We start from the raw sequence: 25,300 nt of genomic DNA on the forward strand, positions 1-25,300 counted from the left end.
AGATTTTCAAGGAGGCCACTGTGGCAGTCATACTCAATGTCTAATCAGAGGAACAAGATTTTCAAGGAGGCCACTGTGGCAGTCATATTCAATGTCTAAGCAAAGAAGCAACAAGATTTTAAGGAGGCCAGTGTGGCAGTCATACTCAATGTCTAAGCAGAGAAGCAACAATATTTTCAAGGAGACCAGTGTGGCAGTCATACTCAATGTCTAAGCAGAGGAGCAACAAAATTTTCAAGATGGCTGCCATGATAACCATACTTGACATCAGATCAGCACCATGATTTAGAACCAAGCAGACACCATACAGCATTTTAGTGATAATCAGATGTTCATATAATCATCAATTCATGAGGAGTAGTAATAACACGAGTTTCAAGATGGCCGATGTAGTGGCTATATTGAATGTCAATGCAGAACCATTTTCATTTAGGACCAACTAGATACCAATAGAAGTCTTTTGGTGAAACCCCTCATGTCAATTTGACTTACCATTCAGGAGGAGTAGTAAGAAGATTTTCATGATGGTTGCCATTGCAGCCATAATGGCCACAAGGTCAGTACAATTTTTATTTAAGACCAACTAAACACCAGTCTTTTAGTGAAATGCCACGCTGAAATGAAGATCCATTCAGGAACAGTGAGTAGTTGCTTCATAATGGTTTCCTCCATGTATGAAGAAAATCCATCCAAGGGTATAGAAAACGTTTGAACAAACTTCAATCTGTGACAAAACTGTTGATGCAACAATCTGTGACAGAACTGTTGATGCAACATTCAGAAAAGTGATTAGTATGTTTTGCTCTTTCATTAAAGTGGGTTCAACAATAAAATATTCAGGCCACAAAATCTCAAGATGGCATATTTAACAACAGCATCTATACACTTGAATTTAAGTTACTAGCCATCTTTTATCTTTCTCTTTTCTATGCATATTTCATGCAAATAATTTCTCCCATATTTGTGTATTATGGATGTATATACAACTATTTAACAATACTTTTTCTACCCCAAATCTCTTCCCAAGTCATATATATATATATATATATATATATATATATATATATATATATATATATATATATATATATATATATATATTACCTAAAACAAAAGGCTCTTCATTTTTGTAGATTTCTTTACTCTCCTTGTCAATAAAAGCATCCTCCAGGGAGAGAGAGAGAGAGAGAGAGAGAGAGAGTGTTGGATACTAATAAAGAAAGAAAATTCTGTATTAACAACAACTATGGCCAGATATTGGTACATAATGATAATAACATGTCAGCAAACATACTAGAGTCTAAATTAGTACTTCAAATACAAATCAACACCATTCATATGAGCCATGCTCTTTATTACTCCATATTTTTTATAGCATGTCAAATTTTCTGGATTCTAACAGATACACATTATTCAAAGCAAAAACTAAAACCAAATAAAAAGGCTCATAATGGCATTAACATTTTCATAAACTATCAAAATCATAGGGTCTATTTTAGAACTGATTTTTTGGGTGGGAGGGGGTTGAAAAAATAGGGAATTGTTTTAAATACAGGAGGGATTTAATAAAGAAATAAAGATAGGGCTTGAAAATATTACACCCATATTTCATGCATTTGATTTACTTTTCAGCGTAACTTTTTAAAAATTGGTGTAAATCTTAGAACAGTGCATTCTAGAACAGTCCTTGTAATTGCTAAAGGTAATAAAATGAAATAACATAAATTTTCCAACTGTCCAATCACAAAATATGAAACAGAAAATTAAGAAAATTGAAAACCCATTTTTTCTACATATTTCAAAATCCCATTTTCATGAACCAGATAAAAATATGACTCTTACAATGACAAAAAAAGTAACATAACATTTTTAAGAGTCTCTTTATTATTAATAAAAACATTCCAATATGTTTAGATGGCATGACCCAAACTGTTTAATCTCAAAATATTTAAAACAATATCCAAATAAAATTTTAAAATGGGCCAAGTAATATTAAGCAGAAATTTGCCTATACAACATGAATGCCCCAACTAATGCAATGCATTTAGAGGCAAAGTTCCAAGTTGAACCAGTGCAATAGTGTCATAAAATTTTATTCCAAAAGATTAAAATCAAAATTGTCATAGGCCTTCGTAATTTAGTGTCTCATACCAAATCTGGATGAAAGCAAACAAAATTAATGATGGATGGGACAGGGTGGACACACAAGTTTAACACTCTATACCCCCTTGAGACACAAATGGGGCAAAAAATGTAAGCATCATATGCCATATGCCCAGTCATATTTGAATCCAATGTATATTGGGTTTAAAGTCATGTGTGCATTGAAGGTATGGAAGGTATATGAACATGTCAACAAAACCAATTTAACCTTAAAAAAATTAAGACAATCTTTTTCAAAAATAGAAAAAAATAAGTGCTTGAAATTGTTGTTAGGAACTAACCTCATCTTATTATTTCATGAAGGCATGTAATCAACAGCTGAAAAGAATTACAAGTTGTCTTTTCAACCACTAGTTAGTATCATAATACACAAAACTGTATCATGACATACTGATTGCAAGTGCAAAGTTGCTAGTAAACACATAGTAAATTACAATAACAAGAGTCCCACAAAATTACTTATGTTCTACTGTTGTTGTTGTTGTTGTAGGGTTTAACGCGATTTTTCAGCACACGATAGGCTATACATGGCGGCCAGTATTAATGGTGGAGGAAGAACCCAGGTATGTTCTACTGGCCAACAAACGTTTTGTAGAATAGACAAGTCCATTTATTTGTCCTTATAATCCTCATAACTGTCAAGTACCGACTCTAAATCTTACCATCCTTAGAAACTCCAAAATATAAAAAATATTTTCTTACTTGTTAAAGTCAACATATTCACAAGATGCCTGTACGTGCAGCACAAATTTCTTTGCTAATAGATAGCATGGACTGATCACTAAACTTGATTGTTGAAGACAAAGTTACACTGCATGGTAAGTTTGGTGAAATCTGTATTTTTTTTTTTAAAAAGAAATAAAACCAAAGTATTCATCTGTATTCTTCTTGTTTGTATTGCCATGATTACAAGCCAGTAAAGTTAAACCCTCAAGAGAAGACCTTTAATCTTAAAATCAATGTCAGAATGATATCAACTTCTTGCCAAAGGACAACATGGCATCCGACCTGACCTGGTCTTCTTGCATTGAAAGAGGGTACTCCTGTACTAACGAATGGTATGGAATCAACTGGTGCTATATAAATTTTTTTTCAAACTAGTCTTATAAATGCAATATTATTAAATTGTCATTTTAGACTGTTACTTGTTACATAGTTATTTTAATATCTTTCTTCACTTTAAATTATAAATTATTCATCAATCGTTATAATAACCCTATTATTATTATTATTATTATTATTATAACTTGTTCTACTGAAAATTATGCATTCTGTATTCTAAGAATAATTCTCATGTTTCAGAATTTTTCTGCAAGGGAAAGAACTCTGCACAACTCCAAACCTGTCATTCTATATGGTCAATATCATAGGTTATTACCCTTGCTTTTTACTCGAAAAAGAATCTGGTTCAGTCGGAGACTTTCTGTTAAAATTTCTTCCAATGCTGCTGTTTGCATACATTATAAATTACATGAGTCAAGGTTTATCTACTTTTAGTACTTTCATCCATACTTGTATTGAAAGGACCCCTATTCCAAAATGCTTTTTGTCAAACCTGTTGAATTCTGTTCAGCAGCTTTGTAAGATATGCTAAAGGCAGCTGTCAGAAGAGCATTGATAGAATAAATCTGAATAGCATTAAGCTAGGACACTTTCTGTCAAATTTAAGCCAAGTCTATTAAGATCTGCTTTAAAAGATGTACCTGAGACAGACTACCATAATCTGCATCACCTTAAGCCTCATTATGCCAGAATGCTTTCAGTGAAATTTTGACAAATTCTATTCTGTAGTTTTTGTCTGTTAAAGGAATTTCAACATTTAGTAATGGGCAATGAACTGGCAACATCTGATAAATTTAAAAAGCCCTTAGTACCAGAATACTGCCCTATCTGGTAAATTCCGCTCATTTCAGATTAGTTGTTTAAAGTTTTGTCCATTTTTAGTAATGAAAGCCACAGTTGTTTGTGAATTGGAATCATTTGTATAAATTTGAAAGCATTATCAAATTTGGCCAAATTCTGTTCTCTGATTTGTATGTTTCTATTTTTAGTAATGGTTACCATATTTGAGCACAGATTGGCATCTGATGTATAAAATTGAAAGCATCTATGTCAGGATGCTTAATGTCAAATCTAGTCAAATTCTTGTGAGTAGTTTTTCATAAGCCATTCAAAGGTTTTTCCATTTTTAATATTGGCATCCATATTTGAGGTTCATTGGCATTATGCTAATACATTTAAAAAATGTTCATGCCACAATGCTTTCCGTAAATTTGGTCAAATTCTGTGAAACAGTTTTTGAGAAGTCATTGTTTGAAGGTTTTCTATTGTTACTAACGGAAGCCATACCTACCTTATGGTGAATCAACATGCGAACAACTTGGAAAAAATTTCATAACAGGATGTTTTTTTTAATCAAATCTGGTTAAATTCTGACGAGTTCTTTTTATTATAAGTTGTAAACAGCAACTGTTAACAGAAAACACATGACAGACGATGCATAATTAACAATATAAGAAGGATCATGCCATAACCTCACTTGGCCTTATCGCCAAGTAAACTATGCATGCCACTGTTGTCTGTCTGTCTGACATGATGGTCTAAAATAACAACAAATGTACTGCTTTTACTAACACTGCAAGAATGAAAAGATCTACACATCATTATCTCTCCCCTGGAATGGCTTTGCCGAAAAAAAAACTACTCAAATCAATGGAAATTGTAGCTATCAGCCAGAAATTCCATTTACAGTGAAAGCTATACATAACACTCAAGGGGTCAGAGAACTTGTCCTTTCCCAACAGATGTCTTATACAGAAGTAAAATGTCATTAAAATTAGGTGTATGGGTTCATATATACTTTTGAATAAGTGGCTTTTATACAGGTGTCTGCTAAAAAGGTTTTGTTGCAATGTTCATTAGGTTTCATGTAATTAGACAAAGAACCTGAATAAATGACTTCAATCACAGATCTGAACGAAAACACAAATATGTTAATACACAAAAATTAATGCATTAAAAAGTAAAGTCTCATTTACAAATGACAATATTAAAATTCCATCTATTTTTATGCAAACATCTTATCTGAATTCTAAAATTATTCAATTACTTTTAAAAACTAATAAGAATACAGATTCATGTAATTATACATAAAAATATGAACATCTTATACAGGTACAATCTCAGAATAAACACATTCACACAATGTGGGTGATAAAATTACACATTATTACCAGTGCAATCATAACATGATGTCATTTTTTGAATTTTAAAATAACTGTACCAGGTGTAGGTACATCTAATATGAACTTAAGTATAATTTTATCCCACAAAAATACTGATTTAATAAAAATGATCTCTCTTCAGACAGTTCCTGCTTTCATAAAACTGCTCAACACTGAGTAAAATCAAAGCCTGTTTTGAAATGACTTCCCATGTGTTCAGGAATGTACCTCATGCATCCTCTATTATATCATGTGATAAATGGAGGCAACCTTTGTTTTTTTTAAACTTGGAATTCATTCCATAATGTTTCAGCAGACATGGTTTTGGACTTTTTGAGGGGTAAAAAGCACAGTTGACTATGAATTCATGACTATTTGTTTGGTGTTTGTGGGTAAACTTACCAAGAACCAAGAACTGAGCTGATATTCAAAGGCTGAAAAAATCTTTGTATTTTCCAAATTTTAGTCTTTTGTGCTTCCATCTTTTCCTCCCTTTTTTTATATATCACCTTAATCACCACTATAAATACAAGAACATGCCGATGTGCATGATGTGTTGAAGCAGGGTGCTTATTCTGAAACTTTACACTGACAAGCTAGTCTTAAAATTAACTTTATAGTAATATTACAGAGGAGCAAACTGTAGGGTTGAGCTGTTTTATGAAGATTCTCAAGTATATAAGTTTTATGAAAGTGAGACCAGGAGCTGTTTTCATGAAACTGAGAACAAAAACTACATATGCTAAAATTTTAATAGCTGCAACATCACGCAGAGTCAGACTAGACACATGAAAATTTCAATAAAATTGATGGATTATAAGAACAAGTTTTATTTTTGTGTTTTGATTCTGAGTTCAGATTTTGTGCTCAGTTTTACAATTTTAAGACCTGATCAAACACGGACAAAAAGCCAATGTTAGCAACGATGCTAACTGAAAGGAAGCTAGTACATAATTAGAGATCCAGTAAATGTACACTGGTTAACAAGAAAAGTATATTAGCAGACATTTTGGCTGTCATATCTGCTTGTAGCAAATACATCTTCTTACAACTGATGAATGTAAAATTCATTCAAATTTAGTAAAATAGCTACATTCATGAGTGGAATTGCACTTAATGGTACAAATAATCTATCCACTGCAAAGACCTTGGCAAAATAAAATGCACACAATGTCTCAATATTAGATCAATTCAAAACAGTACTACAAAAAGAGTGCCATGGCAAACTATTGAATAACTGTTCTTTAAATGGGACAAACTGACTTTAAACATCAGGCATGAGGCATCATACAATAGTTAAAAAGCTGGCCAAGAAATATTACAGAAATACTTTCAAATGATGTTAGAAATGTAAAATTTAAAACTAAAGCAAAGTCTTCTGGAATTCATTTTACAATTCAAGTCAAATATTTCTCCTCATTTATAAAATGCATTAACCATATGATACACCTTTGAAATACAAACAATATAATTTTTCAATTTACTGGTGTAGATAACACCTTCAGACATGCACAAAGTCAATATCTATTACAAATTAAATGTAACCACATACTGGTGACCAAAAAATAAAATATTTCTGCAAGTATTATTTTGGTGAACTTGTATGGTGGCAATATTGCATCATTTGAGTGTAGTGACATTCTGCAGCAGATTACCTCCCTTTACAGCTTCCACTACAATATATCAGCCAGAAATTTGAAGAAAGTCTTTTTTCAATATCTGACCCTGCTTCTGAAAGAATTTGAGAAAATTAATGGAAAATTTACTGCCCAAGCTAGCAGATCTAGTCTTGTTATAGTAAACTTATCAGTCTTTTCATATAAAACATGTCACTAAATTAGAAAATATTGATCAAAATGAGGCCAACTTTGGGGTTCTCAAGGCAATTTGTGCAGGCAAAGGCACTGTTTGATATCCTCTGGGAGACTGTTTGGTGCAATATCATTTCACTACACTCATGTTTTTCATCAAATAAAATCATATTTTTGAGGAGTCATGTGATAAATAAAATCTTAAATGAATGCTCATTTGAAATGAATTTTATGAAACTCATCAATTAAGCTCTTTCATCCTCCATGGCTTGCAAATGATATGAAATTATGTTAATATGTTTCATACATTTCATTTTTAATGACCACTAATTTAAGATCCTGTGCATTCCATCAGATACATAATAATCAAATAACTGAAGCACTTAAAGAAATTTTACACGTACAAAGTGTTCACATTTTTCTTTAATTCCAATGTTTAAAGTTTAACACATTTTTCTTTAACTAAATAAAAGTATATTTCTCCTTAAACCGAAGGATAAAATATTGGAAATATATGTGTCATCTGATCTGGCATTCTCCTTATCTCCTCTTTACGACACAGTTCACAGAACAGCTACTAAAATATTTCAATTATTAAACTGTGAGAGCTCAGAAAATAAAACATAACCAGATGAACCAAATTAAATTTCCACACAAATCTGCATACATACAATAAGGATACGTGTATGTCAAGTCCTTTAAAACACAATCAAAATTATGACCCTCAATACCTAAACAATGATGATGACTTTGGTCACAATAATGTGAAAAATGTCTACACAAGCTCACTTTTGCTCCCATTCCTTTGTAACAATGGTATAATACATAATACATATTACATGCAACACTTTTACACCCACAACCATAACATCATGGCCATTTGTATGCACAAAAAGGCACTCATACTTTAGAAGTAGTGTATACTCTTCCCTCTTATGACAATCAATCAAAATGAGTTCATCTTATACCCTGCTTCAGACAATTATTTTGATAACTTGGTACAGGTTTAAACTGCATACAAATGGACAGGCTCCAATTCATGCCAATTCTTTCTTTATAGGTCCAATTAATTTATAAAAAGTCCACACTCATAATCAAGTACACACAGTCTTCTGCAATAGCTCAATTATGATAAACGACAATAACCATGTAAATGCCATAGTCATCACCATATAAATTCCATACTCATCACCATATAAATTCCATACTCATCACCTTACAAATCCACTCATCATGATGCAAATTCCATACTCATCACAAAGTAAATTCCATACTCATCACCATACAAATTCCATACTCATCACCATACAAATTCCATACTCATCACAAAGTAAATTCCATACTCATCACCATACAAATTCCATACTCATCACAAAGTAAATTCCATACTCATCATCATGTAAATTCTATACTCATCACCATGTAATAAAATAAAAATAAGTTCAGTTACCACTGTTTCTGGCAACTAATTTGACAGGTTTAACTTTGAAACATGTTAAAGTTCATACAAACTAACACACTCACACAAATGATGCAACAGCTTCACTGTTCAACCAGTTTAAATGCTGTCATGTGTCATCACTCAACATAATTAAATCTTCTCACATAAAATAGACTTCTTCAACTCAAAATCAACATGAAAATCTCAACAAACAATGAATGCCCTATTCTATTGTTGCATTATAATACTTAATTGAGCATTAGCAATCATTTTCGTATAGAACTGGATGGTGATTATAACACGAAGATTCTCTTTTCCCTTTCTATTTAGGTGATTCGTTTTAATAGACTACAAAAATTTGTACTGTATCATTAGTACATGAATACAACCACAATTCTTTCTGGTGGTATAATGTATCTTTAACACATTTTTTATTAAAAAAATGATACATGCAACTTCTGACATTGGCTAGACCATGAGTGTAATTTTCCCAGGAGATCCACTACTAAATAAGTCTACATTTTACTGGAGAGAAAATCACAGCTGTATATATATCTCAATGAACATTAAGAGCAATATCAATTAAAATCAAACATTCGAACTCAAAAGAAATACAGTCACCTATTTGACTATACCTTTTGTCATCGTCGTAATATAATACAGCAAAAATCAGACAATTTGGTTAGATATGGGATGCTTGATTGGAGAGGAGCAACAAATCCTGTCCATTTTCGTCATCAAAAGAAAACATGTTTCTGTCATATTCCTAGTTTAATGGGCTTCATCAACTAATTAATTTGTTTTCTTGAAACAAGAGTACCAAGTGGTCCTAATATCACTCATCTGACATCTTCCTAATACCCAAATGCACAAGCACTGGCCAAGAAATCTGGGTCAGAATGATGCTTTCTGCAGGAATTTCTACCCATATTTTTTAGTGCATCAATTATGAAAACAATAGTCTCAAGGTTTCTATGAACACTGTTTCAAGTTGGGGATTTTTGTTTTCCTCCTAAATGAATCCATATTTGCATGGGGGCCTGACACTGTGTAAAACTGGAAACTCTTTTTACTGAGACATGTTCTGTTACATTGGTTAAATTCTGCTGATCAGTTTCTGACAAGACATTGCAAGGTTCTCTACTTTTATTAACAGTGGCCATAATTGATGGTGGATCAGCTTGACTAGTAAAAAAAAAATTCAAGTCCTTCATGCCATGATAGTTTCTATTCAATTCGGTCTGTCCCTACTGAGTAGCTTTTGAGATCTTGTAATTTAAATACAGTGTAGTATTCTATTTTTAGAAGTTTAAAATAGCAGCTGTTGACAGATGCAGAAATACACATGGTCGTAGCATAAGCTTAATTGGCCTTGTGTCCAAGTGAGATGAAAATTAAATTTACACTTATAATGTAAGAAGATAAGTGAAATCAACTATACAGAACTAAGATACACAAAATCTGCTATACAAGTGTTATCTTTTTAGAATGGAATGCACAAATGGTTTGTAAACATACTGCATATATTTAAATCAAACCCTGTATGAAAATATATTTCACCTTCTTCCTTTATAATAAGTAAAGGAAGATATCCCAATTACAAGTGTGGCACAAATGGACACATGGTCCAATTCTTGCAGTTACTGCAAAATCACACCAAAATGTGTATACCAACAATGATATAAAAAATTTCGTTGAGCAAATCCAATGACTGGTCTTCTGCAGTAAGCACAATTATAGGAACAAAATTAAATATCAAAATGTATTTACCAGTTTCTTTTCACCTCAAATAGTTTTCTCCTTTTGCCAATAATATTTTTAAAAAAAACAAAGCTAAAGTCTGTATATCATGCCCACAATTTAAGTAACAATTCTAAAACATGTGACCTCAACCCCAAGAACAGATTGTTAAGCATTTCACAGAATGAATCATCTTAGCTTCATAATAATCATCAAATCTATGAAGATTCACCAACAGGGGTTTAAGAAATATAAGCAAGGAAAATTCTTGTCAAAGAGGTGTGAAAGCTCATCACAAAAAGAATCGTCTTAGCATCATAATGACTGATCCTAAGGTGAAGAGAATCCATCAAATGATTAAGGAACATAAGCCAAATAAAAACTCTCAAGCCAAAAACTTAATGCAAATTTTCTCTGACTTACCTTGATTCCAAGGTAACAGATGAGCGAGCTTGTCATAGAATGAACTGTCTTGGTTTCATGATTCATGCCATGAATGATGACACATCTATTAGTGGGTTTAGGAAATAAAAGCAAATTAATTTTTTTTTAAACAAAAACCATAATGCACATGTTCCTTGACTGTGACCTTTAACCCTAACGTACCCGGTAAATGGGAAAAGCAAACAAGTTGCAGCATTAATTTTCTAAGCTTCATAATGATTTATACCAAGTATGATGAGAATCGATCAAGGTATTTTGGAAATCTATCCCAATAAAACACATTCCCCGTACACTTAAAGTGCCGACAATACCATTGATGCTGGTGTGAAAATAACTGTTATGTCTCACTTTCCACTAATATTAGTGTCATAAACATCAGTACACCGGTACATAAACACAAATAAATGGTCAAAGATAGTTTTGTGTTTAGGAAACTATTAACAATATAAATTAAATTTCTTTACAAAATAATACTGCATATACCTTCATCACATGGCTGAAGCTTATTGTGTGGATAATAAACAGAAAAGAACAATGCAAAACAATCTGTCAACAGACTATAGTAAAGAAAAACAGGAGTCCCTTGAAGGGACTATAGCTCTACTGGGCAAGACGAATTTTCTGGGATTCATCATGTGACCATTTATTCCTTTTAACTATTAAGTGTTAAAACCATATCTGATATTCTTCAGTGATAATAAAAAAAATTAATTAGCTGCTGTGGTGAATGTATTGAATGTCGCCTTGGCACCATTTTCATTAGGACAACGTCAATATCATTAGGAGTCTTCTGGTGAAAACCCATGTCATAATGACCAAACATTCTGCGAGAGTACTGACAAGGTTTTTGAGATGGTCATTGTGGCAGCAATGCTGAATGATTGGCATGCATTTCATTTAGAATCAATTAGGTATCATCAGAAGTATATTGGTGAAAACCCATGTGGATATAACCATCCATTTGGAGAGGATCAGAGATTGTTGTTGTTGTAGTGTTTAATGCCGTTTTTCAGCACAAGATAGGCTATACATGGCAGCCAGTATAACTGGTGGAGGAATAACCCTGGAAAACCCCGGGAAGAACCACCGACCCATGAGAAGCTACTGACAGGCTTTCTCACATACCCACGTTAGCCAGGCCTGAGACTCGAACCCATGCAGATAGCATTGAGATGGCAGTGATCCGGAATGGTAAGCGCTTAAGACCACTTGGCCACATGGGCCCCAGATCAGAGATAACAATGTTTTAAAGATGCGACTTTCTATTCATGAGGAGTTGCACTATCATGATTTACAACATGGCTACGGTGGTCATATTGGACATTTGATCTTTTTATTTAAGACCAACTAGACATCATAAGAAGACTTTTAGTTAAAACTCCACGCCAATATGACTTTCTATTCAAACAGAGTTGTTACATCAAGACTGACATTATTTACAACAGTGAATTATATTATTTGCTTAAGAAGGCAAGACAAAACTCCTAGCATATTGGGGTATAAACTTTAGATATACTGGAATATATTATACCCTATATATTCACTTATACAACAAGTCCAACTGCACACTGCACAGACCAAGATCTGCCACTGCATAATATCTCAGCAGCTCTGGGTCTGTACAGTTTGTTAGGAGTAATCAGTAGAACAAAACAACATAAACCCTGATCTGTTGATGTATTATGCTATGTCAGATCAGAATCTTTGTTGTTTGCAGTTTTACTCGACCTGTGAGTATATACAGCACCAACATCACAAATGAATGCAGCAACAAATTTAAAAGATATGTGGTGTTTACAAACTTTAACATAAAACTTGCCATTGGTCACCATATTGCAACAAGCTTTCTACTTGAGTCGAGCAAGGCAAGGATTCCTCACATACCAACATGTAAACTTTAGACCTAAAGAAATATTATCCTAATGATGTTGTAGATATATAACTTTCAAAAACACATAACATTAACAATGTTCACAATTATGCTAAGCAGGTGAGATGGTACACACAGGATCTTGAAGAATATCATGGCATGCATTTCACTTCAACAAATTTGAATTTAAAACTTTAACATTGTTGATGTTGACACCAATGCCAATGCTGATGCAGGTGGAAAAATTACTACATCTCAATGCAGGTGATACAAAAATAGATACTTGTACAACAGTAGATGTTGACAGAAACACTGGAGCACATATTAAAGAAAAACTCAAAATTTTGTGAAGAAAAAGAAATTTTGGTCAAAATAAGTACAATTTACATATCCAAATGGGACCCTGCAAAGTTGTATCCAGATTTTGCTCAAAATTAACTTTCCTTGCTAAATACAGTGACCCCGCTATAGCATGCTCCGTTATAACATGAATTCGGATATAACATGGTTGTGGTGTGGCTCCTGAAATTTCGTATACATGTATTTTTCTCATACACGAAAAAAATCTTTCTTAAAAGTACAATAAAACATATAAACTTTATTATCATTTTGGGGAAGAGATCACATAAAATTTCAGGACCCACAATGGTGACATGGCTCCTGAAATTTTATATATATTTTGCTCGTACACGAAAAAATAGTTTTTTCTACATAAAAGTATAAAAAATAATGTGTAAAAAGTTTATTCAGGGATCGCACAGGCTTTGCCAATGTCTCAAATTGCAATTTTGTTTTACTTATTGGCGGATAAATACACCGTCTGGCAATTCTTTTTTAACTGGCGACATTGTTGGCGGTTTAAAACTGTATATACAACCATTGATTTGGAGTGGAGAAAAAAAGAAGCCACATGAAAGTAAGCTGCAGACTTCACATAAAATGTACTGAGATTTATCTATTGTTACATAAACATTTTGTCCATATTGACAAACCATCTTAACAGTACATTGTTAATCTGCTTATACTGACATCTAGCATGAGTAGAGTATGTTGTGAGATATCTGCTTTTTTGTTGAGATTTCTGGAAGCAGAAATCAACCGGACGAGGCATTATCTCATAATCTATCTTTCACCGGATTTTCGGCTGCTCGTTAGTAATTAATATATTTACACAGACTGACATTTGTATGTGGATGGCAAGTAAAATTCCTCTTCTTTTCACTTAGAATTAAATCCTTCAGAACATACATTTTCTTTAGTAATCCTTGTCATCAGGCCAGAACACCCGAGTCTTCATCATCCAATGACCTTTTTAAAATTTCTGACGTGTGGAAGGCAGCATCACTCCGCTACCACAAATGTAAGAAAAAACACAAAAAAAGATTACTTGTCAATAGGCAGAACAGTAACTGCAATTGACAGCTAATTCCTTTTTTAAAAATGTAACCAGATAAAGTAGTTTGAGGAAATTTCAAAGAAAACAAAACCTTTGAAGCACAGATTGTTATGAAAACGTACTAAGCAAATGGGGAAAAAAATCAGTCTCACTCATGCAATACAATAAGAAAAGGGCATTTGTTTGGTTCTCCAAAACTGTCCTTTAGCGGTGACTTCAAAAACTCATGTACCTTTCATCAAAGAAAGCCAACTACAATCTTCTATAAAAAAGAACCTTTCTTCAAAAAAAGTCAGTTACCAAACTTAAATAAAAGCAATGGAATCTGATGGATTGTTTCATTTTCCAATGTGACTGGAACACGTTTACTGTGCCATGAAAGTTTCCTTTTTGCAGGAAAAAAATTTATGGTTACGAACGCTACCAACGGCAGCTTAAAACACAAACTTTTACCGACTTGGGACATACTGAAAAGTAAATCTGCTTCATCATTCGTTACATGATTGTGCTATTTTTCCCCCACTGAATTCAAACCAATATGACCTGTGACAAAATTAATGAATTAATGAATATTTTAGATCTGTTTGTGTGCACATTTTCAATGGAATTACTTGTATTGTGGATTCCATGAATGTCATGAGATTCGAAGGTGAGTACACGGTGTTGATATTCTATTCATGCAATACATTAGACATCTATATATATACAGTAAACACATACATGTACCAGTGCATGGTTCTCTGAATAAAGTAAAATAGTATATATAGCTTTGTTTTCACTACAGGTGTATTTCTCATTTAGTATGCATCGATTTAAGATGGTAACTGTGCCAATGAAGCACATATTTTAGTGCCAGCATTTATTACCTACCCCCCAGCTATTGTTTTGGGGTAAATGCATCGTTTTCTTCAGCACTCTGATCTGGTTGCTTATAACATAGTTCAGTCTATAACACAGTTTGGTTCTATGGCTTCCAACTGCCGTGTTACAGCAGAGTCAAACTACTTAATGTCTGGTGACAGTCCAGATCCTGGCCAATATATTTTACACTGTAGAGAGCATCATACATTTTTTTCACACAAAACATCAGGTGTCTGTGTACATATTTTGCATTTTTTAAATGAAAAATCTGCTACACAGTAATCTTGTTGGCTAACTTATTACGATAAACACCAAGACAATGTTTTGTACAGTATACTTCAACCTGTGCAATCCAGCAATAAACTGTAAGCTTAAATACCAATTGATATGCCATATATGTCTAAGGCATGATAAACAATTTTGCCACATGCAATCATTTGCCGAGGCAAAACAAAGAGTTCGGGCTTTTAGCACTCGTTGTCTTTTTCAAGTGCTCTGACAAATGCCTGTATGCAGCCAATGGCATATGCTATTCTTACATTATCAATATCTGTAAATTATACACTAAAAATCTACAAAACGGAGTTTTATTTTAACATGGTGCAACAGCACGTGGAATGCCTAAGGGTACGATTTCAATGTCCAAGTGTACCTGAAAATGCAAGTTTCATTGCTGTGATGAACCTGACCATGTAAAAATAAAAGAAAAGACATAAAATTCTGCAGATGAAATAAAGAAACTAAATATTCAGTAACCAGGTTAGATCAGTCCCCAAAGTAGATGCAAATTTGTTTTTAAACTGTACAATGCTGATTATATATACTATACAGATATAATCTATACAAAATACAAAACTGTGGCCAATTCCTACCTATGTACAAGACTAGATATTGAATAATGCAGCATAATTCTTCATCCATATGATGCCAAATTCTACAAGTGATGACATGAAGACTTAATAATAATGAGTTTGCAGAGCACAATCATGATGACCCTATAATCTGCATAAAAAATCCAAAGGTAGAAGCATCATAAAAAATAATCTGCTGGGACATCACATTACCAAACTTGCTTGGGACCATATTACTGGTGACACAGATTGGTAGATTGGTCATTTAACATAAAACGGTATGACCCTGGACTAATAAATGGAATTAACAAATTTTCATTTATGTCAGCTCAGCTATGGAGTGGGAACAGTTAATGGTATCTTTATTTCAATTGTCTCTTGCCAGACACGTGGAACAGCACTGGTTTATTAAAAAAAGGATTGAATGCAATGTTCTGCAAAATGCAGTCTTTATCACCTGTAAATGGCATTATTATGATGCAGCTTTCTGATTATGCCAGTGACATATTAGGGCACAAGCAAATTTTAAAAAATGGTATTGCAAGGTGCAGTTTGGTATTAGCTCCTTTCTTTGCTCAGACAGATATAGTAAAATCAAAACAACACTCAGAGAATGCTACATTCAGTCCATGCCATTTCCATACACAACAATTAGAGAATGCTTCACTCAGCCTATGCCATTTCCATACACAACAATTAGAGAATGCTACATTCAGTCCAAACCATTTCCAAATAATGTGGGGATTCATGTACAATTACAAAAATATGCATTTCTAGACTGCCGGATATTTTCCTCCTAAAAAATAATTCATCAGAAATGTCTGTACATAATTAGAGAAATTATTGCAATGAACAACAAATTAGCAATAACTTCTTTACTGCACCAATAATGCCCATATTTAACAGTGAGAAGATAATTATTACAATATTTTGATTCAACATTCAATTTTTATTATTTAAAATTAAATAAAATTAAATATCACCAGCAGATAAATTCTAATATAATTACTCAATGAAAAATCCCTTTTTCTGCTCCATCCACACAACAATGCATGATTACAGCTTTTATCTTGCATACTTTGTCCAAGACTCAAACCCACAATGACATAGTCTGATGGCAGTGATCGCTAAAGGCAACCACTTTAGAAATGAATTTATGTAAAATGACTGCCCCACCAGACTGACCTATTGTAAAACTTGATACTACATACAGAAGAATGGATGGAAGAAAGTAATGCTACGTGTCCATTCATTTCTGTGACTGGGCATGAAAATGCACATGACTAACTACCAAAGTCAATATTATACTAAAACGGACCTGGTCATCTGTACTCCAGAAAATACAGTTAAGTTACTATAGCAGCCTTGCAATTTGTAATTATTGGACCCAAGCAATTCCAAAATACTGCATTAACAACAAACCATTATGTGATTAGTGGATAAACGTTTGTAACATGTAAACATTTGCTTTGTACACAGAAACACTATAAAATAATTTTCTATTTACAGATTTAGCAATGAATGTTTTCTCAAATTTAACTTCGAGAAACCCTGTTTAAAGTTCACGTTAAAGGTTACAACTAGCAAAATTCTTTTAATGACTTTGTTGTGATCTGAGACATCAAATGTATTTTTCAAATAAGATCTGAACCAATATATACAAGTAACATAAACAACACAGACAAGTTAGTGCTTGGGTCAGTTCAACAATATCCACCATAAAGTATCTCAAAATATACATATACTGTTGCTTGTATATGGAACAAGTCCATTACTAATCATTCAAATAAACACAAAAGAAATCTGCTCAAAAATGAGCCATTCTGATGTGATAATGCCCTGTTGTTCACAAGTGAACAATAAATTCAGTTGACGAATGTTCAATGTACACTCTGCAACTGTATGAATTAGTAAAGCAACGAGTTTGTGCATGAAATGTAAGTTATTGAGCAATCAAGATGTAAATGATTTTATGGCCAATATTTCCATGATGATATCAATGACAACCAATTATTTACTCCCCTGACTAAAAAACAAAACAAAACAAAGGACATATTAGGAAAACACACGCTCTGTTCTTGATATCCTGAATGATACAGAAACGATGGCATCAAAATGTCAATTATGCAAAGTAAATTTCATAGTTTTTCAAGCTATGATCAACTCTTCAACTCCTGCCCAATTAAAGGCTTGTTCGATATGGGCCATAAAACTGAATTCTTTCCTCAAACAATACACAAGATGACCAGAAAGAAATATATGTTGCCTTAATTCAGAGATCCTTCTGCAAATCTTTATTCAAACAGAAAATGTCTTTCTTTTAGGAAGGAATAATTCACAATTCACATCTTTTGAATCTAAGCTCAACTATGAATCCTAAAAGAATTTGTCACACTCTACGAATAATAAGTAATCATTCAGGGGTTCCATCCATGATACAAACTTCATTTAATGTAACAAGAGTGAATCCAAAGTGTCGTCATGGTGTGTAATGGTAAGACATAAATCCTGTCAGTCGAATCCACAGGTTATTCTGCTTCCATGCAACATGAATGTACATTAAGTACATTATTAAGGAGTGCCATGGAATGAAGACTGTGATATCCCAGGTAAAACGTAGTGAGTGGTGGTGTTGGGGTACCACAATGACGCTCGGAAGTTCTGATTTTGTTAGCACTTAGTATCCATCATAGACATATCCACATGGAATATTTCTCACTTTCTGGGCAAGAAAATTATTCATTACCTATTTATTCCACATGTTCTATCTTCAAAGTATCGTATTCAATTTCCTTAAAAAATCTGTTTTGCTGTCGGATTAAGAAGCATTCCATGATTCACTCCATGTAAGATTTAGTCCTTTTTAGACATCTTGTTATTTGGAATACCATTTTTCAACCATAAAAATCCTTTTCCAACAACATCACGTTGTAATTCCATCAATGGAAATCATAATGCACTTGCAATCGTTATCTGCTCTTACATGAAAGCAACGATGGGAACAACCGTTTAATTCTGTTTACACTTCTATCAATATTGCCTCTGAATTTATCTTGCTTCATATATCAAAATATTTCTTTTTCTACAACTTTATCTATAAAATAAATGTATAATATAACTGTCAAAAATAGACACTATTAAAATCATGCAGGACATTATTATCCTTTACAAACAGGACTTTTTTTAAATCACAAAGTAGAACAGAAATATATGATATATACAAAGAATATATTACACACTTAAACACGAATTACAACTTCTCAAAACTGAGATAAGTGTACACAGTAATTAACAGATCAGATCAGGCATCATAAAAAATATGTGGTTCTGGTTACATTGGTACAATTTTTTTTTGGGGGGGGGGGCCAGACAGATTTAAACAAAGCATAAACTAGAAAATCTGTGACATTTGCACCCTGAATTTAACTTTGATTGTAGTTACATTCTTTGTTAATTCTTTTCTCCTGCATTTTCCCTCTTTTTTTCTCCAATTTTTCTTCTTCAGAGAAAGATATGTAGTTGGCACGATAAATAGAAATGGGGTCAGAACCACATTTTTTTTTATTTGACCATATCATCAGTCATTAAGTTTACAAGCACCTATGTAATAAAGAATCATTAAGTAGTTTATATGGGCATTACAGTTAGATTATTGTATTTGTTGGTTTTAGCAAATCACCAGTACTTACTTAACCAAGTCTACTCAATAAATACCGTACCCTTTTCTACAAAGCCAATGTTCTCATTAACATTGTAACACATAGCAGGAGAGGCATTTTTCCTGAAAATTAGATGATAGATGGTAAAACTGTTGCAATTTGTATATGTATTTGTACATTTCATAGTGTGAAAACAAGGTGTAGCAAGGTGTCTACCACTGAATCAAACTGCCTCAATGACATAAGCTGAGCACAACAAATGTAAGTAGTGATTAACACTCTACCTTGGATGAAATTGGCCAACTGTTTACTGGCATTTGGAATATACATCATTTTTTATCCTTTGGCACTTGTTCAAGCTTAAATAATGATTGTATCAAAACAAAAAATTAGAATCCTAATACACATACAATTGCACAATTTGCTACAGCCACAAACTGTCTATATACAGAAAACATTACAAATAAAATGCTCAAATGATATGAATCAATACACCAGGGACACAATGTACAATAATAACAGCTCTGATGAAACAGAGTTTGCGATTCAGAAACTTGATGCGGCTTGAATACTTACAGTGATGAAACAAAAATTCTTGGTGAGTATATTACATGATTTTATATACCTGATAAATTCACCAACATTGAGAACAGTTCGATGTATCTGCTTGCAAATCAATGTAACCGGAAACGTGATGATGTATCAGAAAACAAACCTAAATATTATTCTTGGCCATCATAAAAATATCATGAAATAAAAGTCTTGTTGTATGTAATACAATGTTATTAACTTTAGAACAGCAGATCTATTAATACACCAGCCAAAGGTATTGATGTCAAAACTTAAATATCATCTTTAAAGAAAATCTACAGAGTCGATCATCATTTTTCATTTATGCAAAACTCTCTCCTGTGATGTGTGGGTGTACTAGTGCCTGCATTAAAATGACTCTTTTCTGTTTTCTAAATGTTGAAAAGATACATTTTAAGCTCATATTCCAGACAACTGGAATATGACCTTAAAATAACGTAAAGCAAGGTAAGGACAGGAAAGATATCATCATATGTTTACTCTGCTCTGGAGTTTATTTATATCTAAAATTTACATACTAAAACTTTGGTATACTACAAGCACTGGATCACCCATTCTAATATTATAATTGAACTTGTTTTCTATGAATTCTTGCTGCAACAGTAGACATCGTCATGTACACATTCTCAATATCAGAACAAGAATCCAGTGCCAGAGAAACGAAGCAAAATAGAACATGTTTTGCTGAAGCTGACAACAATGATAAAACACCGTCAGAAAAATGATGCCTATGCTTCACTGGGGAGACAAAAATAAATTATTTACTGGCAGTGGAATATCAAATAATAAATGTTAGACCAATTAATACTGGTAGGAGTCTGGTAAAATATTATGTTGGATACCTTTTCAGTACCATGTAAGTTACTCTAGGTCAATGACAACCCAACTGCTGGTACTAATTAAAGGCCCTAAAAGAGATCTTCTTTCTATTGGTGTTAAATTAGAAATATACATGCAAATAGAAATCAAAATGTACAAGAATATGATATGTTACAATGTGCAATTTACATTATTTCTACAGGACAGTTTCACATACATTATGAGCTTAAAATATCAGAATACTTTGTATAAATGGCCTAACTCAAATTTATAAAAGACTGAACAGCAACTATTGCATAAACAGTGACAAAAAGGGTCTTCACCAACTTATGCTAGTTACAATGGGATTATTTACCAAAACTTAATAAATTATTTATAAAACAGGTTTGATATTTGTTTTACAATTTTCTGCTCAAAAAACTTAAATCATAAACGGCTAGCTTAATGGTACAACAAATATGAATAGATCTGCATGCCTTTCTTGACAATATTTATACAAATGCTGGTCTTCTCTAGATGAACTCTGTGTGTAGGTGATATGTTCTTCAATGCTGATGATATCTGGTGATTGCGACTGCTGCTAACTCGATGACTGCAAATGAACTGCATGTTGAATAGGCACCTGAAAACTAGAACCCTTTACCAAGCTCAAAGTATAAAATGAATTGATGCCACACAAAAATAACTTCTTTACATATGTCACTTTTTATCCCTCATAAAAAATTTCTCATATTACTATATACGAAGGACATAAGTATAGATTCTATATCACTGATGATGATAATAAGAATAATCATAATGAACTCACATCTACACCTGACGACTTGAAGCAAACCGCACACCAAACTTGTGCATTTGCTTGGAACACATTTGCACAATAAATATGGGCCACTGATGTCACAGAAAATTGTGCCCCATCATTAAAATTTGTTGGATAAATTTTCGTCCAGAACGAAATGAACTGAATTCTTGATGAACTGATTCCTCCACAAGGAAACTTTATAAAGTTTTGACCTTATATGTGAATCCCTCTCTGAAGTCACCACCAGGATATGATGGCTCCTTAAAAATGAACTGCTATGTCATGATGACTAAGCTTAAAGGATCTTTCGTCAGTAAAGAGCCTATTACATGCCCAGTTTTCTCTCTTGGTGCATGCATTTAAATGGCAAAGTATTTTTTAACATCAATATCCTTTCAAAAATATCTGTATTACCAAATTTCAAATGGTCTTCTTACGTGACAAAATGACAGAATGTTGCTAAATACAGATAGGAATCAGTCTCTTATTCATAGCACTGGAATTCCGAATGTTTCAAGTGCAGCAGACGATATATCAGCCTATGAATGTAATAAGTAGGCAAAGTCTCCTTATGCAACATGAGGTGATGATTGATTTCTAAACTAGCAGACATCAACTTAAAAAAGCAAAATATTGTTAAATGTACGATACAAAATGTGATGAATCTCTAAATTGATAAAAGCAATGCATCCAAATGAGCAGATTCTGAAAAGGACAATTATGGTCATTTTCGCTGCATTGCAGAGACTCATGAACATGATTGCACAAAGAAACAATAACCAATAATGCCATGGATTCTATACATCAGACTAGTTCATAATCATGTTCATTGCCAACAGTTATTCTACAGCATGTCTAACCTATACACTGTCAAACAAGTGTTGGTACACACAGAAGAATAAAACTAAAAACAAAGATACAATGTAAGTTTGGTATAGTTTGAAAAATTGGCATGGCACGTAATTCATAATCGTTTATATAAATGAAAGAAGCAAAACACTATACTACTTCCACATCTGTATGCATGTGATGCATACAGTCCAAGAACTACTTTCTTTGAGGCAACCGAAGTTGTCCATTCAGCATTTGCCAATATATGTCATCACGGAATCCAAGCATATGAAAAGCAAACATCTGGTTTCCATCACTTCAACTACAATGTGAAGAGAGACTTCAAGAACTAAGATGAAAATCAATGAACACTACTCAACTGTGATGTGAAGAAAGACTTCAGGACTTGAGATGAATATCAATGAACACAACACAACTGTCATGTGAAGAAAGACTTCAAGAACTGAGATGATAATAAATGAACACTAAACAACTAGCAGAACATTTTTTCTTGTTGGTGAAAGACCATCAATATGATGGTTTAGTTGACGTGACTTATGTTACTACAAGAAAATTGCACACGACTATTTGATACTGTCTTTAGCATCTGTAGGGTGATTTATGTATTGTATGCTTTCTCCATGGTTCTTTTGTAAAGAAGTCTGAATATTTGGAATTCAGCAGTGTTAACAAGATTAATTCTTTTTATCAAACATTGATAAATCTGAGAAAAATTGACAGCACACCAAAGGATGATCCCTCTGCAGAATACACTGTCCATATATCTAAACTGACTGAATCTTCAGGATAATGTTTCATGAGAATTGTCACATTCTCTCTTAAGGGGCAACAAGTATGCAGTGCTGTAACACATACCGAATTTGCAAATGGATTTCAAAACTCTGGCTTGCTTTGTATTATGATCAGATTTAACCAAATTTGTGAAAATGTGTTGCTTTACTGGTCAACTTTGTTTTTATGAAGTACATGTAACTTGATGTCTTGTATACTGTATTTTACAATATTAAGTTCCATCATCTTTGTTTCTGAAAATGTCATCCCTCAACAAGCATGGTTTCTCCTAGACTACAAAAAGACCAGAAGCACTCGTGTAGGAGAAATGTACTAATGTAAAAATTGGAACCACTGATTGGTATGATCAACATCCGATATCAACAATGGCCTTTCTTTTCTCCTTCACAAAATGACAACAGTGGTGTGCCATTAATTCCAAAACAGTTGATGAACTTGTCTTCAGTTTCCTTTATTTCTGTGTAAATTTCTTTCAATTTACGGTCTATAATGAATCTTTCATGCATGACATTTGTTTCACTCATTCCAAATTGACTATTTAGGTTGTGCTCTTCTTGTACATCTACAGACACATGTCTGAAAACGATTAAGTTCATGGCAGTGCACTCAGATTTTTCTGGAAATTCCAGTATATGCTGTTAGGTCTTCCACTGAATTGTCTTATACTGAATATGGCAAATATAAATTCAAAGAAAGAGTAACTGATTATGAATGTATTTTAGGAATTTGGATGCAGAGGAATGACAAACTTGTGACTAAATGGAGAAATATACTTGATGCCAGCATCAAGGAACACTTGTTTTGGAATGCCCAGATCACACAAATACACTTGTGAGTTATTTCCTTTCAGGGGTAAAGGTAAGACCAGCTGAAGGCACCATTTGGCTTCAACTGTAGCACCATCTATGAGGGGATCAATCGTCAAAACAGGAGCTTTGTTTTGATTGGCCCATTTTTCATGGATTTTGTACCAGGTCTGATCACGCATATCACTCTCATGACTGTCCATACAGTTGATTATCATGTCTACGGCACCTGTGATGGCATCTGATAGAAACAAACATTTTTAATTTAACAAACTACTATATTAAATTAAATGGCATTCTAAAACAAAATAAAGTCAACATTGATTGAAAATCAAAGAAGTACAACATAATAATTTTGAATAAACATTTTTAATTTAACAAACTACTATATTAAATTAAATTTCATTCTAAAACAAAATAAAGTCAACATTGATTGAAAATCAATGAAGTACAACATAATAATTTTGGACAACACACCTGACTAAAGCAGTCATTACTGGTATTAGAAGGTTTAAAATACGTAGCACAATGGTGGTTATATGGTGGATATCATTATATACAAGGTAATTTACTAAACAATCAAAGTGATGTGTAGACTGTGTGTGATTTTTTTAACATAGCTTTAACAATTTTTCAGTCATATTGCTATGATGCCTGCAGTGTGGAAGTTTACAGTGATGTCTAGCAATGGGGCATCATGCCGCAGACATGTAGCATGATGTCCCACCCAGTCAAATTATCCTGACACCAGGCCAACCATTCTTAACACTAGCCTCTTAATGCTGAGTGCCAAGCTCGGCAGCTGTTAGAACCATTTTTATGTCTTTGGTATGACTCAGCCAAGGTTCGAACCAGCGAGCTCCCATATATGCTGTGGATGCTCTAACTACTAGGCCACCGAGCGGTCCATGCGTACAGTGCAAAGGTCTCAGAAAACTTTATTTTGGGGGCAATTTGAGCCTCTTTTCTCGGAAAGATGGAGAAAACACTGTTGATCAAATTAATATGTATTAGCCGAATCATCCCCACAGAATTGCATTAAAGTTCTATACAAAAGTCATTAAAAAAATAAATCCGGGAATTGTGATTATACGAGTCCATATATAAGGACACACACAGGCTGAGCAAGATTATTTAGAGAAGACAACCTAAAGTTTAATACTAAAGTCTGATACTGT

At 33.2% G+C, this 25,300-nt stretch overlaps 1 protein-coding gene across 2 annotated transcripts in view; it reads right to left on the reverse strand.

The window, feature by feature from the left end:
- Window positions 1-1,337: 1,337 nt before the first annotated feature.
- Window positions 1,338-25,300, reverse strand: part of LOC149801700 (enhancer of mRNA-decapping protein 3-like) — a 55,078-nt gene continuing 31,115 nt past the window's right edge. Inside the window, exons 7-8 of one of the 2 annotated variants that reach the window (XR_016420715.1) lie at window positions 4,162-24,363; window positions 1,338-3,902 (exon numbers count right to left, since the gene is read on the reverse strand). Coding sequence is in view for 1 of the 2 variants with exons in the window: in XM_089955970.1 (XP_089812096.1) it covers window positions 24,035-24,363 (329 nt within the window). In the remaining variant the exon portion in view is untranslated. Of the gene's footprint in view, window positions 24,364-25,300 lie in introns of both variants that reach the window. The other variant, XM_089955970.1, reaches the window with a different exon arrangement.

The sequence above is a fragment of the Sinohyriopsis cumingii genome, chromosome 4, assembly GCF_028554795.1.
Source record: "Sinohyriopsis cumingii isolate HCF-2022 chromosome 4, ASM2855479v2, whole genome shotgun sequence".
NCBI lineage: Eukaryota > Metazoa > Mollusca > Bivalvia > Unionida > Unionidae > Sinohyriopsis > Sinohyriopsis cumingii.